At 38.6% G+C, this 17,517-nt stretch overlaps 2 protein-coding genes across 5 annotated transcripts in view; one reads left to right on the top strand and one right to left on the bottom strand.

The window, feature by feature from the left end:
• Nucleotides 1-11,754, bottom strand: part of spg7 (SPG7 matrix AAA peptidase subunit, paraplegin) — a 50,956-nt gene extending 39,202 nt beyond the window's left edge. Inside the window, exons 1-6 of one of the 2 annotated variants that reach the window (XM_028809759.2) lie at nucleotides 11,388-11,754; nucleotides 11,081-11,183; nucleotides 9,406-9,495; nucleotides 8,270-8,511; nucleotides 1,037-1,176; nucleotides 619-721 (exon numbers count right to left, since the gene is read on the bottom strand). In XM_028809759.2, the coding sequence (XP_028665592.2) occupies nucleotides 619-721; nucleotides 1,037-1,176; nucleotides 8,270-8,511; nucleotides 9,406-9,495; nucleotides 11,081-11,183; nucleotides 11,388-11,594 (885 nt within the window). In that variant the 5' untranslated portion in view covers nucleotides 11,595-11,754. The remainder of the gene's footprint in view (nucleotides 1-618; nucleotides 722-1,036; nucleotides 1,177-8,269; nucleotides 8,512-9,405; nucleotides 9,496-11,080; nucleotides 11,184-11,387) is intronic. The other variant, XM_028809760.2, reaches the window with a different exon arrangement.
• Nucleotides 11,755-16,433: 4,679 nt separating this feature from the next.
• Nucleotides 16,434-17,517, top strand: part of ankrd11 (ankyrin repeat domain 11) — a 428,609-nt gene continuing 427,525 nt past the window's right edge. For all 3 annotated transcript variants that reach the window (XM_051931662.1, XM_051931660.1, XM_051931661.1), the window contains exon 1: nucleotides 16,434-16,804. The gene's annotated coding sequence lies outside the window, so the exon portion shown is untranslated. The remainder of the gene's footprint in view (nucleotides 16,805-17,517) is intronic.

Here is a 17,517-nt window from a genome sequence, read left to right as displayed (position 1 = left end):
AAAGCCTAGAAAAACGGGTTGAAAAATATTATTTTCCAATTTACTGATCAAGTCTCTTTTTGTGAAAATCATCTGATTTAGATCGGCAGCCTATCAATCTGAGTACTCCTAAGTGACAATGTGGATTTTTATCTTAGAATTTGTGAAATAATAAATACAAAAATACTAGAATGTTTACAGATTTATATAAAGCATGTTAAGTGCAACTACATGATTACAACCTTTTCCATTACCATTTAATGCTTACTTTAGTTTAGCATAATCAATTGGCTAGAACATGTTTTCTTAAAAAATGGATGGCACCTTTAACAAGGCATATTTGGATCACATTTTTTCCCAGCTTTCCATTAAACCATATTCTCTCTCTCCTTACTGCTCCATTCATACTGGGTATCACATTTTTCAAAGGCAATATGATACAAACCTTTTTATATAATGTAATGCTCAGTGAAATATCTTCTGTTATCTTATTTTCTTACATGAAGTATACATTTATTTCATTTTTGTTATTTAAAACTTGCTTCATCTATAAAAGATAAGTCATATTGTGGAAAAAACACTTAGAATGCTTACTATAAAAAAGAATGCATACAATATTTAAAAAAAATATATACATACAAAAGCACTGAATCCACCTTCTCTGCCAACCATCCCTGCCAAACGGAAGATATACCAGAGGATTCCAACTCCAACAGCAGCCATCCCAAGAGCATAAAGTGCACTGGATAATGAGAATAAACACTATTGTTAAGAATGCAAAAAAATAGAGGTCTTGTATCTGCACTGAACAATTAAGATAGTCAGTCATGTACTGTAAATACAAAATTAAAAACATTATGCAAATAATCAGTTTTAAATTATTAGAAAATAAGCTGAATAAAAAGTTTCTTGGAATCAGCATTTGACTGTTCCTGTGTCTTTGACTTTTTGAAGATTTTAAAAATAGCCTATAGACAACAGAACTTATTTTTTAAATCTTGAACACATTCCAAAATAAGTACCCATCACAAAAAGGCTTTACTTCCGAGCAACTTACTTTCCAAAGAATCCAGTGCGCTTATATGATACAGGGATCCTGTCTTTAATATCAATGTTTAACTCATCTTCAGCTGCTCTTAGCTTTTCTTCAAACTTGTCAATGTTTGCCACTTGCATGCGGTACATCAAAGCCAACCTCTAACAAAAAGGATGTTAATTAAAACCAAATATTACAAGAAATGTAGTAAAAATAAGTGAAAAAAATCTTTGTTAATTTAGCAATTTTCCTAAAACTGTTTCTACAATAATTTTGGAAAACCTTAATTATCCTTCAGTTCTTTTGATTAATGAGCACACTTAATTCAGTTTAGGTCATAGGGCAGAACAGGGAGAGCAAGGCTGAAACAAGTCCATCCCACAAACACACTCATAAGAGATCAATATACTACAGAGATGCCAATTAAACTAACATGATGTGAGAGGAAAAGAAGAGCACCTGAAAAAAAACAAAACATACAGACTATGTGTAAACCACAGTATATACTGACAGTGAGTGGGCACTGGAACTCGGGTTCTAAGGTACTATCCTATCATGCCACAGAAACCTAATAGTTTAAAATATGTTCATGGTGCTGTCCCCTTCTTGTCTAAATATTAGTAGTATTTGTTTATATATCCCCTCCTCGAACTACCACCTTATCGTGGTGGAGGGGTTTGCGTGTCCCAATGATCCTAGGAGCTCTGTTGTCTAGGGCTTTATGCCCCTGGTAGGCCCACCCAAGGCAAACTGGTCCTATGTGAGGGATGAGACAAAGAGCGGTTCAACAAAAACCTCCTATGAAGAAGAAAAAATTTGGACGGCGTTTTCCCTCGCCCAGACGTGGGTCACCGGGGCCCCCCTCTGGAGCCAGGCCTGGAGGCGGGGCTTAATGGCGAGCGCCTGGTGGTCGGGCCCGCACCCATGGGGCTTGGCCGGGCACAGCCCGAAGAGGCAACATGGGTCCCCCTTCCCATGGGCTCACCACCTATGGGAGGGGCCAAGGAGGTCGGGTGCAGTGTGAGTTGGGTGGTGGCCGAAGGCGGGGACCTTGGCGGTCCGATCCTTGGCTACAGAAGCTGGCTCTTAGGACATGGAATGTCACCTCTCTGAAGAGGAAGGAGCCTGAGCTAGTGCACAAGGTCGAGGTGTTCCGGCTAGATATAGTCGGGTTCACCTCAACGGACTGTTTGGACTCTGGAACCAATCTCCTTGAGAGGGGCTGGACTCTCTACCACTCTGGAGTTGCCCCCGGTGAGAGGCGCCGAGCGGGTGTGGGCATACTTATTGCTCCCTGACTTGGAGCCTGTTCTTTGGGGTTTACCCCGGTGGACGAGAGGGTAGCCTCCCTCCACCTTCGGGTGGGGGGACGGGTACTAACTGTTGTTTGTGTGTATGTGCCGAACAGCAGTTTGGAGTACCCACCCTTTTTGGAGTCCCTGGAGGAGGTGCTAGAGGGCATACCTTCTGGGGACTCCCTCGTACTGCTGGGAGACTTCAATGCTCACGTGTGCAATGACAGTGAGACCTAGAAGTGCGTGATTGGGAGGAATGGCCCCCCCGATCTCAACCCGAGCGGTGTTTTGTTATTGGACTTCTGTGCTCGTCACGGATTGTCCATAACGAACACCATGTTCAAGCATAGGGGTGTTTCATATGTGCACTTGGCACCAAGACACCCTAGGCCTCAGTTCGATGATCGACTTTGTGGTCGTGTCGTCGGACTTGTGGCCACATGTCTTGGACACTTGGGTGAAGAGAGGGGTGGAGCTGTCAACTGATCACCACCTGGTGGTTAGTTGGCTTCGATGGTGGGGGAGGATGCCGGTCAGGCCTGGTAGGCCCTGCTATGTTATGCTTGAATAAATGCTTATTTTTTTTTTACTTTTTTTGTATATGTGTTGCCCAAATTTATACTCTTTCATTTTGCTCAAAAAAAAAAAAAAATGAAAACTAGGCAATGGCCTATTTCTGAAAGGATATTTTCCAGTTAGCCCAATTAATAAGCACACAACACACCCTTAAACATATAAAGAACCTTTGAAAGGAATCTTCTCTTTGTTTATAAATACGAATGGCTGAGTATTTTGCAAAATTTTAAAAGAGATTGATGACATTCCTTATTGTTACTTTTTAAAAAATGTACTAAAAATTCTGCAGTGCTACTTTGTCTCAGCATCACACATGGTAAGTTGTCTATGCACAATGGTGAAAGTACAACTTACGTTTTTTTTGAAGGCATGATACGTAAACACAAAAACAGACAACTGTTGTATGGGGCAGTACTATAAACACTGATGGTGCGAGTCTAAAAATAACTTGCACTGAGAACACGGAAAATAGTGGCTAACACAGGTGGCCCCTTGCCCAACCTTATGAGCTAAGAATCCAGTGACATCAATCAGTAGAATGTCATTTATGTGGATAACTGCAAGATGAGTCTATCTGCCACAAGATAACCTTTGAGGTATTAAGGGAATCTTATCAAGTCAGAGCTTTTCAAGCCCAACAGTGGTTGCAATGCCAAAATCACTTATGCAGGGCAAGAAGGAATCACATTATGCTATGTGTCAACTGGCCAAATGTGGTATGTATAGTGAGGCCGACATGACCTTCAGGATGTGCCTAGTCATGAAAGAACTTAATCATCCAATAACCATCAAGGTACTACAAGACATCTGGTGATAAGGTACTGACAAAACCAAGACCATCAGGCATAATATGCCAATAAAGTTTCTTCTAGATCAAGTAATTAAAAGCATCACAATTTAGTTCAGTGTTGCAATTAACAATCTAACCATCTTCGGTCAACAAAAAGTTTCTTTTAAAAAATGCAATATCTCTAAGCCATACAACCAACCTGTTCTGTTTTACTGTTCTAAAGCTTAAGGTTTTTTTTAGATATCAAAAACAATTATGAAACTGGACGCATCAAGTATGACCATACATTTAAAATTTTGACTAACTGCAGTGGACAACTACAGTGCCTTAAAAAAGTTATTAGCGTCCAAACACTTTTTTCCAACCTTCTGTCTCTTATTTTAAACATGAAGTAACATGGTGGCAATGTGTCTTGGTAGTTGTTTGTCAGGCATTTTCATGTTTCTCCCAGTGTCTGCATGAGTTTTTCATCCACATCCTAAAGATATGCATGTTCATTAAACTAAGAATTCTAAATTAATCCAAGGTGAAAGTGAGTACAGGATGTATGATGCATTGGCGGGCCTTGTGACTAACTAGCACCATGTCCAGGACTGAATACTGTATCCTAGTAATTCCCTGAATTAAATAATTTAAGATTGGTAGCATTTATTTCAAGTATAAAGCATATTAAATTAGAATCTTTTTTGCTTCTCCGTGATCATAAATATACACCTAACCAAATTGTGGTTTCTTTGAAATTAAACTTGTCGTAGCTTTAATTCTTGCGGGACCACAGATTCTCATAGTATACTGTATGCTCCAGAACTGTGTAAATCTACATTTTGAGTACTGAATGATGCAAACGCGAACAGATCATTGTATATTTAGATATTTGGCCTGTAGTGTTTGTGGATTTCACTTTCACCAAACAACAAATCTTTTAAGTCTCATGTATACGCCTCTTCATTGGGAAGAAACACTACTTTTCCCTGATGGCAACATGAATTAGACAATCTACAAGTCTCCGGCTTAATCTTATGAATTTTACTACTTTCAAAATCTGTTACTTGCTCTGCATGTGTATTGCACCAACTTTTTTTTTTTTTGAGGCTTTTGAATTCCACTGCTTTCATAATCTCTAACCTGCTCTGCACGTGTATCGACTTGAAAACATCTCATGGCAAAAAGTCTCTGTCTTGCAGGATAAAAACTCTTCCAAAAAGCCTCTTCAGAAAGTCTCGTCTCGTCACAGGATTAGTCTCATCTCATCACAAGATCTAATATATAAAGCAGAGTCTATGTTTGTTTGTCCGCCATACAAATCTGCACCAGGCGTCCGATCACCACCAAACTGGGCATGGGGCTGCTTTGTGACCAGGAGGAGGTCATGGGGTATGTTTGGTTGGGAAAAATGTCCTTAGTCAAGTGCAGGACACCTTTTGACCGACACAACGTTTGCAAAAAGTCCCCGTACTTATCGACAAGATGGCTGCACGTTACAACAGACGTTAATGGCGACGCCATTTAGCGGCACGTTTGGTCTCTGTGCATCCCTCTTTACCAATGTTTCCTTAAATTGCCAAGACATTGTGGAAGTGTCCAAGTATGAGAAAGCCAACTGCTTTCATCCAGTGAAGGGGAACTGCCGTATGGATGTAAAACGAGAACGACCTAGTGCGCGTGACTGGCTTTCCGTATTTGTGGTGCTATTTGCTCGCTTTCTGACTCAAAGTTAGATTTCAGTCTTGGTCTTTCTGACTGACTGACTGGTGCTATCTCTTATATACATTTCTCTTCTGGTTCATCCTGCTTCCACTTCAAAACCGGTCCCGCCGACACGGCATTTCTCGATTCCTATTCGTCGTCTTCCATGTCATGCACTATATACTGGCCTGCTGAACATAATACATCCAACAAGTACTCGAGGTGCTGCCACAACAGTAAAGTAGCTTTACCACCCTTGCGGGAGCCACCTGTGTCTTTACAACAGCTTCTTACACAGCAAACATCAGAAGCTAAAAATTATCGTGAACACATTCGAGAATACAACTCTTCTCTAGTGTTTGCTTCCATGGGTGCACAGATAACTCAACCTCCTGGCCTCAGACCATACTGTTTTAAAATACACGGGCAAATTTATCACCAAATCTCTCCACTATAAGCCAACGCTTCTACCTCTCCAGGATATGGACAGTTGTATGTTTTTGACACAGTGAAAGCTACTAAAGTACGCTTACAAAATAAAACAAATTCTGCATGCCGCGAAAATGTGCTTCTCCAGCTAGATCCATGCTCAGAACAATCAACCCCTTCGCTAAATCAAACACATACATGAAATCGCTCAGTCCAATCCAACAGCATCTGTACAAATGGTTTTCAAGGAAAACCCTAGGCAGGATTTACGACGATACAATGCCCCGACATGTCACACCGACGTTGCAGCGATTTTCGTCGGAGAAGATGGCGAAACGCCTGCCGAAAGGGACATTTGCATCTATCCCATAGGCAACTCCTGTAAACAGATTTCCACGCTCAGTATGAATTGCGATCCTATGGTTTACCCACTTTTATTCCCTTACAGAGACATTGGCTGGCACAAAGATTTACAACATGTTCCCGATAAAAGAAGAGCCAAGCAAATAAGGCTTACTCAATGCCAATTTTACGCGTACAGATTAGCAATGAGGAATACATTTAGTATTTTGCACTCCAGTGGCAAACTATTCCAACAGTACGTCATAGATATGTATGTTAAAACAGAGGGCGCGTATCTCAACTATCTCAGATTACATCAACAAGATCTGCGTGTCGAACTATCAGACGCACTGCAAGCAAACGCTGAAAATAACAACGTTCGCGTAGGCAAAATGATCATATTACCGTCCACATTTCCAGGATGTCCAAGATACAGGCAACAAAACTATCAGGATGCCATGGCCATAGTACGTAAATTCGGAAAGCCCGATTTATTTATTACTTTCACATGTAATCCTGCTTGGCCGGAAATTCTATATGCACACTGTGTCTTTCAAGAAGTATTTATTTCTTCTTGATTTCTGAATTCCTTTCTCACCGTTTTCTGTTCCTATTCTTACACCGGGCAACGGCTAGTTGTAAATAACGTACATTCATCTCACTCTGGTGCTTATTCCATACGTAATACCATGTGACACATTATGATTGTCCTGCTTTTCGCTAATATACCCATACAACCAAAAAAAAGACATAGCATTAGAAAGTCCACTTCCAATGCCACAAAAAAGTCTATTTCAAGGCCGTCTCAAACATTGTGCAAGACGTCAAGATGTTTTCATACCAAGAATTCTGCTGAATCCGAATTATTTACCCTTTGCTTTCAAAGTCTACAATTTCCTGTTCAAAAAAGTCTATTTCAAGGCCGTCTCAAACCTTGCGCAAGACGTCAACATGATTTCATACAAAGAATTCCGCTGATTCCGAATGATTTAACCTTTAATTTCAAAAGGCTAGAATTTCATATTCGTTTGGATTTTGCTATGTAAATTACTAAGGCTGAAGGGCAATCACTCCAAGTTAAAGACATCAATTTGGAAACTCCATACTTTTCACACGGACAACTCTACGTTACATGTTCTACAGTGGACAATCCTCACAATTTGTTCATTTTCGGAACCCCAGGACAACACAAAAAATATACTGTATCCAAAGCCTCTAAAATGACCACTTATATTACCTATTACAATAAAATGTCAATCAGAAAAATGTTTGTTTGATTACTATGTTCTGTTTCTTTCATTTGGGAAATTCACCAGTTATAGATTCCCGGGCAATGCTGGGTACTCTTGCTAGTCATTTTACATAATAGAAAGATTTATTGTGAACTATTTAGTTTTTAAGCAACATTCTATAAGAAATACTGTATGACATAACAAAATTCCACAGATTTAAAAAAAAAGGCTAAATATGGAATGCTTTAGGCTTGATATGCGTGCATTTATTTTAAAAACAATGGTCTCAATATTACTAGTCACTATTAGCTAAACTTCAAATGTATAAGAAAATATTGGTTCTTTCACTCACATAATGATACACTGATGTAATCACCACACATACACTTAGGAGACAAATTCAAATAATGCAAATATAAATTTAAAACCTCTAGTAGAATAAGCAAACTAGGAAACAATAAATTAAACAAAATATGATAAAGGGAAATCATGCATTTAAATTACTCTCAAAAATATATATAAGATTTATTAAAATAAGAGAATAAAAATTGCAGCTCTCTAAACAATTAAATACATTAAAAGTAAAAATGAAGCACTGGTAGTAAAACGGATTGTAATAAAACCCCGTAGCCACAGGGATATCCATGACTAAACTTGAAAAACACTGATCTAGGGAAAAGAAAAAATTCTTTAAGATCTGCATGTATAGGGTAAATCAACTTAAAACTAATTATGAATTACATTACTATTAAACCACTTGGTAAAGGGTTAAAATACCATAATCATAAACTGTGATATGGTGTGTCCCTGTCAATCTGACACAGACTAAGTTAAATCTATAAGAAATAAGCAGTAGGCTTCAATTTTAATAAACATAATACATAAAAATAAAACAAATACATACAGGCCTTCCAAAAATGACTGCTCCAGGATGCAGATAAATTTCAACAATGTCACTCTCAGGTACAACTTGTACTCTTGAGACCTCACCCTTAGCAAGCATTTCATTGACAAAATCATTCCAAGAGATATTTCCACCACTGGTATTAATAGAGTTCAAAAGGCTCATGATGACTGCAATAATGAACAACGTCCGCAATCGCTCACGATACATTTGATCCTCACGCTCACGCCTCTTCCGTTCCTCTATATAAAGAAAAGAAAAAGGGTTACAGAATGGTAATAATGCATGAAACTTCTATTGAAATTTTGCTTATTGGATTTATTTAACAAGATTACGAAAAGCTGTAAATAGATAGATAGATAGATACTTTATTAATCCCCAAGGGGAAATTCACATACTCCAGCATACTGTTAAAATCAATATTAATTAAAGAGTGATAAAAACGCAGTGCAAGTTAAAAAGTGCAAGGTGGAGAGTGCGAGGCAGGTATATCAGTCAATAACATTGTATAATGTTACCGTTTACCCCCCTGGTGAAATTGAAAATAAACTAACACAGTACAATTATACCATAAAAAGGCCAGATGTGTTCAGAATTGTAAGATTAGAGATTTTATTTAATATAAAAGCTAATTGTAAGTATTAATAAATTAGCAGTCAGATATTACCAGCACGGTGGCGCAGTGGGTAGCGCTGATGCCTCACAGTTGGGAGACCTGGGTTCGCTTCCCAGGTCCTCCCTGCGTGGAGTTTGCATGTTCTCCCCGTGTCTGCGTGGTTTCCTCCCACAGTCCAAAGACATGCTGGTTAGGTGGATTGGCAATTCTAAATTGGCCCTAGTGTGTGCTTGGTGTGTGGGTGTGTTTGTGTGTGTCCTGCGGAGGGTTGGCACCCTGCCCGGGACTGGTTCCTGCCTTGTGCCCTGTGTTGGCTGGGATTGGCTCCAGCAGACCCCCGTGACCCTGTGTTTGGATTCAGCGGGTTGGAAAATGGATGGATGGATATTACCAAAGTTAACCTCAAGAATGACAGGTGTCAATATGATAAAAGGGCTAAAATTAAGCATAATATATAAAGGTGAACTAGTAATTAAAATACTAACATACGTAAGGACATACTATACAAAAGTCAAAATACCTTCATCTTCTTGTGGACTTTTTCCTTTTCCTCTACCATTGCTATCATTTTTTTCCTTTGCTTTGGATGTACTAAAATGGTACAGCCCACCTGTAATTCCACATAAATAATAATTTATAAGACTATTTCTACTGTTTATTAGACAGGAGGGTATGTGTATTTTAACACCCATAAACACAACTGTTCCTGCTAAATTAAACATCATCTTTAACTAAAAAAAAGAAAGAGCAAGGGAATCCTGCATTTTAAAAAACACTGAAACATTTTTGACAAGTCATATGCACACCATTCACCCTAAAAATTACAGTACATGTTAAAAACTGCATTTAAAGGAATACTCAACCCAAAAATTGTATTTTTTTATAGATAGATATAGGTTACATACCGCATGTTCTTTCTAGTGACGATTGAGACAAAATCATGTTTTCATGCACAATGGGAATAACAAATTTTAAGACAGAACACAAGCCAAAGGTGACATGGGTTGCACAGTATACAGTAGTAAAAAAGTACTGAAAAACCCCATTTTTAAAATGGCACATACCAGCATTTTGATCATTTTGATACCAGATTTTATAGCTAGTTGCATCTGACACTCAGCCGTTTATTAGCATGATCATAACTCCAACAACACAAATGCTACCAGTAGAGTGGTTATCTCTGCCATCATACTTCATTTCAAAATGTTCCTTGTCACTAAGTAACTGTTTTCAATGCAAATAACAACTTAATTCAAATTTAGTACAATTGCTGGAGACCTGGGTTTGCTTCCCGGGTCCTCCCTGTGTGGAGTTTGCATGTTCTCCCCGTGTCTGCGTGGGTTTCCTCCGGGTGCTACGGTTTCCTCCCACAGTCCAAAGATATGCAGGTTAGGTGCATTGGCGATTCTAAATTGTCCCTAGTGTGTGCTTGGTGAGTGGGTGTGGGTGTGTGCCCTACGGTGGGCTGATGCCATGCCTGGGGTTTGTTTCCTGCATTGCGCCCTGTGTTGGCTGGGATTGGCTCCAGCAGAACCCTGTGCCCCTGTTGTTAGGATATAGCAGATAATGGATGGATGGATGCTGTCTATACAATACAATTTCCTGGCCCCAATAGTCTGGTTTACCACTGCCTAGAGGTAAATAACATTGAGCTATAAGCATAAATTACAGGTAAGAAGAAAAAAAGTATAGTAGACTGCATACCTCGCTTTTTTAAGACATCAATTCTCTTACATTTTTAAGGAGTTAAAAGAAAAACACAACAAGGAAGCTAAATGCATTCTAGTACATTGCACATCCTCCTAAAATGTCAGGTACAATTTTTAAAATACCCAAAAACTCGCATTCCATTTACTGTTCTTTCACTTATGGGACACCTAAATGCAAGCAGTAAACATTTAATCATGCCTTGAAATATTGAGAGATGAGACAATGCTACCATTTTTACTACATTGAAAAAAATCATCTATATTATCTTTAAAAAAGAGGGTTATTTATATAGTATACAGGCATTCTAAAATTAAGCAAATCGTAAAGATGCCTAAATCGTTAAGTGAAAGATCTTTGTGGTATTATGAAGTGCTTTATGTGTTCTTGTTTCAACATATTACTAAATAAATATTCTTTCCTTTGAAACGATTACATGTGTTCATATCACATACACAAACACAAACAACTATTAAAAAAAAACTAACCTAAAAAGCTCCACAAAGCAGAAGGTACATGAAGCGAGTTTCTTGATGTTATTCGCTTGAAGGCACAATTAAACGCGGGACTTGGAGGTTTCTGAAGAAACTGCTGCAAAATAGCACATCGAAATAAAAACGTTTTAGTCTGTTAAGAGGTAACCAATCAAACGCGGATCACACTGTAGTCATCTGTGCAAATCACAACACAGCAGCGTTACCATCCACTGATTCTTATATTTCCCGTTTTTTTTTTTTCAAAAAATAATCGTTAACACTCTACAATTAAAATTTTTGGAAACCCGGCATCTCCTACCTGTAAAATTGTAGTGTGGACAGAATATCCATTAATGTTTGGTTTTAAGATGCTGCCCAGATGACCGTCAGTCCAGAATCGTGTTTTCAACCAACAAGTACTGCACCCTTTACGACCGAGTGTGTTGACATTTCGTTGATCGTGCACAGTACGAGACAGAGCTGTGACGAGCCATTTTCGAGTTCTACAGTTTACATGCAACAGCATTATAGTCGTTTTTTTTATTTATTCCATTACACAATAATAAAACGTCTGTCCCATAATTCCTTTTTCTGGCAACTAGGATTACTTCTAACACACCGCACAGATCCAACTGTCAGACGATAACAGCGACTATCGACAATGGCTTTTCGCCCCCGCCGTAGTGTGCCCTTCGAACTTTAACCTTGGCTCTATTTTTTTTTTTTTTTTTGCCTGAGAGTTGCTTTTTTATTTCACAGTTCCCGTGTAATTGGATCTCCATATGTAGTACAAATTAAAATAAGCCGTCATCATTCGCTTTGATATAAAAAAATTAACCCCTAGAGGTCCTCACCCTCATTGCGTAATACTGAAAACGTGACTTCCATTCAGTGTTTAATGCCTATAAGTGGGTCTGCCAACTGCCATAAAAAGACAGAAGTGTTTATGCGTTGCGAATACAATACATAAAAAACGAAAAGATGTTACTTAAAAATATTTTAAAATAATCAATTTTCTTTATCTGAAAAATATTTAAAGACGTATGTGCTGCCATCTTTAAATGATATTGTCCTGACTTCCCTGTACAACAGGCGGTAATACTGCATCTAGATGAGAAGGATGTAGAATTGTTGAAAATGCAATCCAGAGGAATAAGTGAAAAAACAGCTGTTTGCTGTTAGAGATTATGCGCTGTCTGTGACGCCCAATCCCTTCTTTGTATTGCACATTTTTATTACGTATAAATTAAAAGAAAGCCTATATTAAGCAATGAAACGTTCCAAATTCACTTGGACCACGCAAACCTGCAAAGTGGAGGTCTTTCACAGGTCTTGTAAATGCATGACCATTATGGGCAGCTGGGTTTATTTTTTTCCAAACTGTGATATTTGCTCACACTACTGCAGACATCCCGCCGTTGCAGAATTGGTCTCAGGGAAGTCTGGGTGTGGAGCATGCAAGCAGTAAAGAAACCGTGGGGCCGTGCACTGCGGTGCTTCTAGGATTTGGAAGGATCATGATGGTCACCTTTGCTGAGGGAGCCCTCTTTGGGATTGAATTTCAGTCCGATGGGCACCCGGTGTGTGCGGGGTTTTCCTTGAGAATTCCAGTTGGGAAGAAGAGGGATTTCAGAGAGATTGTAAATCACTTGTATGAGCCTGGTGGAAGATGTTCGTTACTGGGAGACTCCTGGAGCTTCAGGAAGATATGGGATATCTGGTATAATTGTAGTCTGTGATGGTATTTGTACTCCTTTAAAACCATTTGCGGCTTGCCTCATTAAAACACCTGGTTTTCTCTGTGTTTTCAGTTTAGATTGTACTAGCTGTGTTACTCAGCTTTTCATGTGAAATTTTGTAAGACAATAGGCCCCAGTTATAGTGCCATTGGTTAATCAGTTGTATCAGAAGTACCATGTAACTAAGTGCTTTCTGTACACAATACTTGTATTTTTTACCAAGGGCTAATAGGATTGACAGGCTGTGTGTTGTGGTTAAAGCCTTGGCCTTCAATCCCTGAGGTTGTGGGTTCAAATTCTGCTACTGATACTGTGACTATGAGCACATCACTTCACCAGCCTGTGTTCACTTCAAAAAAAAAAAGAATTGCAACCAGTTGTATCTCAGATGATATGTTACCTTGGATAAAGGCATCAGCCAAGTCATAATACTATTATCTTGAACATACTGTATCATACGCAATTTTCCATGAGCAAAACATTCCTGCATTACATCTGTTTTTACTTTTCCTAGTAACTTTATCTTTTCCTGATGGTCATTGCAAAACACAATTTTACATGAAAATGTATTTTCTTTAATTGAAATGGGTAATCAGTTGGAATAAAGTGAAATTTGAGTATATATTATTATCATTATTAGATGTTTATGATTTTCATTTGTTTACATTGTTCACTCAAGCACAGTATTTCGTGTTTTTCATCAGTTGCATGTAGTACCCCGTTAAAGTCCACAGATGCAAATGTATATTCAAAGAATTGTGGACAGCAGGGGAGTGAGGGGTGGAGAGACATGCATGTAAATTTAAACAATTTTGGAGGTCGGTTATGGGGATCCCCTTTCAAAGTCTGTAGATGTGAATGTATATTACAATTGAGTAGTTTATTGGGGACCTATTAAATTTAAACTGGTGCCATTCTTCCATGCTTGTCTTTGATCTGAGAACACCACTTCCACCTCTACTTCTCTTTCCTTCCCTTTTTTGCTTCTGCCAAAGCAACCCAGACACTCACAGCTACTGTACAGTGCCTAGCATCGGCACTCAAGATTTATAGTGTGCTTGCTAACCATTGAGTTTTGCATCTTCCTTGAGCCTGGCTGAAGTTTCTCTTTCCATTTCACATCTGACTGTACACACCAAACATGATCTTGCCTCTTATTTCCTGTCCGTCCAAGACACTGCCCCTTCTTCAGTTGTCCATCAACCCTATTTGTTAGTGGTGGTATTTGTAAGGCCTGTCAATCACTTCTTTTGTGTCCTTCATTCGCATAATGCCTGCTCTTTGTGCAACACAAAGCATGTTAGCATTATATTAATTTTGACAAATGAAAAAACACCAGGTGGCTATTTTTTTCTCCATAATGTCACCAAAATTCAATCAAATCAGTCAAAACATTTTTAAGATTTTGGGGTATTTAGTTTTTCTGTTGTGGGGGAGTTAACCCCTAAACACTGATATATTAAAAATTCTTTCCTGGCGATGTCCTACTGCATTAGATGTACCACCCTGCCAAATTTCAACTTTCTAACTTTGCTGATGAGTGAGTGAGTGAGTCGGTCAATGTTGCATTTTAAATTTTAAATGCAGAGTAAAGTGAACAGGAAAATAATTTGAAAACTTCAAAAATATTTAATTTGAAACTAAACACATTGAGTCAAATAAATACAGTAAGCTGCATCAAAAGACAGATTGGTATGGAGTGTGTTCGCTTCCTTCTCTTCATCATCAAGTATGTGCTCTGACAATGCCAACAAGCTATCAACTATCTTGACCTATAAATGTATTTATGTATAGCACACACGGATATGCACTCACTCAAACTATGCATCTCAAAAACTACTTGTGCAAAAATTTTGCAAATCAATAAGCCTGCTCCCATAACTCAATGGAGCAGACTGAAAAAATCCTGGTTAAACAATTTCTATAGCAGTTATCATTGGACATAGGTCATGTTTCATCTGCATCTTGAAAGAGAAAAGTGACATAAAAGTGAGTACATCATTCCCTACTTCTAATTATCCTATATTGAGCTATTTAAGTTATTAATTTGTTTTCCATGTTTTGCAATTCTGGTGTAATGCATACTATTTCATTAATTTAACCATGACTTCAATTGATAGTTGTAAAGCTGTGTGTCATTGTTTGTCATTTTATATTCTTTAATGTTCACTCTTGGAGTTAAGCAATTAAGCATTTCCCCACATACAGTACTGTACTTTGTGTATAACTGCATTTGACAAATAAAATTTGATTTAAATTGATTTTGAATTATGTACGCATTGTACATATGTCTTAATGTTTGGAAACGGCTCATTCTAAATGTATGTACCTTTGCTAGGATGTAATAATCAGAAGCTGTACCAAATACAAAAAAATGCATATTTTTTCAAAGGAAATTGTAATTTTATGACAGAAAAATCAATTACAATTTTCCACAGACATCATGCTAAGCTTTTTTCGATGCTTTGAATATGGTACAATTTTAATTTTTCACTCCATCACCAAACTTTCACTTACAAGCAAGTAAAAAAGTGGTTATTCTTACTAAAAGAAACATTAAATGCAGAAAACAGTTTAATAATCTTTAATTTACTTGAGGATAGTAATAAAAAACAGGAAATCACAAATATATTATTGAAGGCCATTTCTTCATTTTCAGAGCAAATTGATAAAGCATTATTAAAACGTAAGATGCTAGAACCACGCAGGTCTTGAAGTAATGCAGGACCCAAACCTGGTCGGGACGTCGGTTTATTCCCAATCAACCTATCCTCCAGCCGAGTCGAACACCAAATTGTTTTCCCTCACAGAATGTCTATAGTGGTAAGGACTTTATGGTAGCAAGAGTGGTGTAATGATAATCATATCACGGCTTAACTTGATACTTTCACATCCGGCCTGTAAATAAACTGTAGTCTTCGTTCTCAATGCCAGTACCTTTCGCGGGGATAGCCCACTGAAACCTTCCGGCAGGTGAGTTGGAATCACCTCTGACTTCGAGCGCGGTGCCATCGCTGCGCCATAACAGACTGGCACGTCATAAACCACCGCTGTGCTTAATAATATGGTGCTCGTCCGAATGACTGCTTTAATATAATAAATAAAGCAATGCTTAAATGTTTAGTTTTCTTATAGTACTAACATTTTACAAACTTTTAAAACGTTCACGGCCCACATGATTAATAAGTACAACCAAAACAAACACGCACAAATAACGCTGAACAAAATGCGTGTCGCTCAGATAAGCGTCACAATGTGAGCTTACCAATAAAGCACATAAATCCCAAAGGTTAACGCAGCAGCACATATATTATTCACCAAACCAAGAAGTTGTATTTACATTGACAAATCCTGCGTTTTGATTAAACACTCTGTCATATTTAAAATATTTGTATTCTTCTTCATCATCTTCTGTGTGACTCGCCTTCTTCCTTTTGCCTTGGATCAAACGTCTACCCTGAACCCTACCCGTCGCCATATTGGCTCAGACGGGGCACGCGCTCACAGATATGGAGCCAAAATGGCGCCCGATGGCCTCTCTGTCTTTCTTGGCGTAGGAAACCTCCCCACACTCGCAGCCAATCACGTGTTTTGTTTCAAACCGCCTCGTTCTTTTTTCGTCATCACTCTCGTCGAAGTCAAAGGCCGACTGGAAACGGTTTAGCAGAATTCGGGTTGGACTAGACTTAAATAATAACACAGATAACCTGTAAAAATCCGCAGTAATGCGGAAATACACAAGAACGAATATCGACTAAGATTGTTGCAGTCATTACAAGTCGCGTGTGAAGTATATATTTTGCTAGGAATTCGCCATTTATCGATACGCTGCAGCGTTTCTGTTTTTAAGTACGATGTGTGGTGCTTTGTTGGATATTTCCGGACGGTAGCCTGTTTCAAGCAGGAGGGCCTCAAATGGAAAAGCCAAGCCTGGGTCTGGAGTTCCTAGCCTAAGCCGGGGGGCGGGTGGGAGTGCACACCTGGGATTCAGACAGAGGTAAGTGCGATCATTGCACAGTAATTGTGTTCTGTAAAGCGCGATGAATGAATTGATGCATGCGGGCGTTTTATTTAATACGCGTGCAACACGAATACGTCTGTTTGTTTTCTTTGCCGATTGTGTCGTTGACGTGATTGCTCGCATACTTGGAATCTGATTTGTTTTTCATTGTAAGATATGTATATGCTCATTATAACGATTTCTCAGTGTACTGATAGTTTAATTGCAATTTACACAGTTTTTTGCATTGCATTTATCCTTTTTGTCTTGTCGATGTATATTTGCGTTACGTGGTGGGAAACTGAACTGCGGTGGGGGTAGGGGTCAGAGAGGAGTCGTGTTTTGGCGTTGACGTTTTCTGCGGGATTCCTAACCGTATTTCGGTTATTCAGCGGTGTATTTGCATTAATAATTGGTTGAACCGTCAGTGGCGGCGAATATGCAGTGTTCAAACGTTTGATTAATGCAAAATTACATATTTCTCCCATTGTCTGTTTCTCTAATGATTTGAAAGGTTGTTTTTGTTCATATATGGAGCTGTTTGTTTATTGTTTTGAAAAAGTACGGGATGATCGATGCAGGTAAGATATAGTGGTCAACGTGGTGTCCTTATCCAACAGACATAAGCGCAGTAGTTTTTAATAACGTGTGATTCTTAGAAATTGCCTTTTCCAAAAAATCACCATTGTTCGAAAGCTTTATGAGGATTT

The sequence above is a fragment of the Erpetoichthys calabaricus genome, chromosome 9, assembly GCF_900747795.2.
Source record: "Erpetoichthys calabaricus chromosome 9, fErpCal1.3, whole genome shotgun sequence".
Taxonomy (NCBI): Eukaryota; Metazoa; Chordata; class Cladistia; order Polypteriformes; family Polypteridae; genus Erpetoichthys; species Erpetoichthys calabaricus.
The sequence above is the reverse complement of the archived record's forward strand: the minus strand, read 5'-3'. Positions and strand labels throughout refer to the sequence as shown.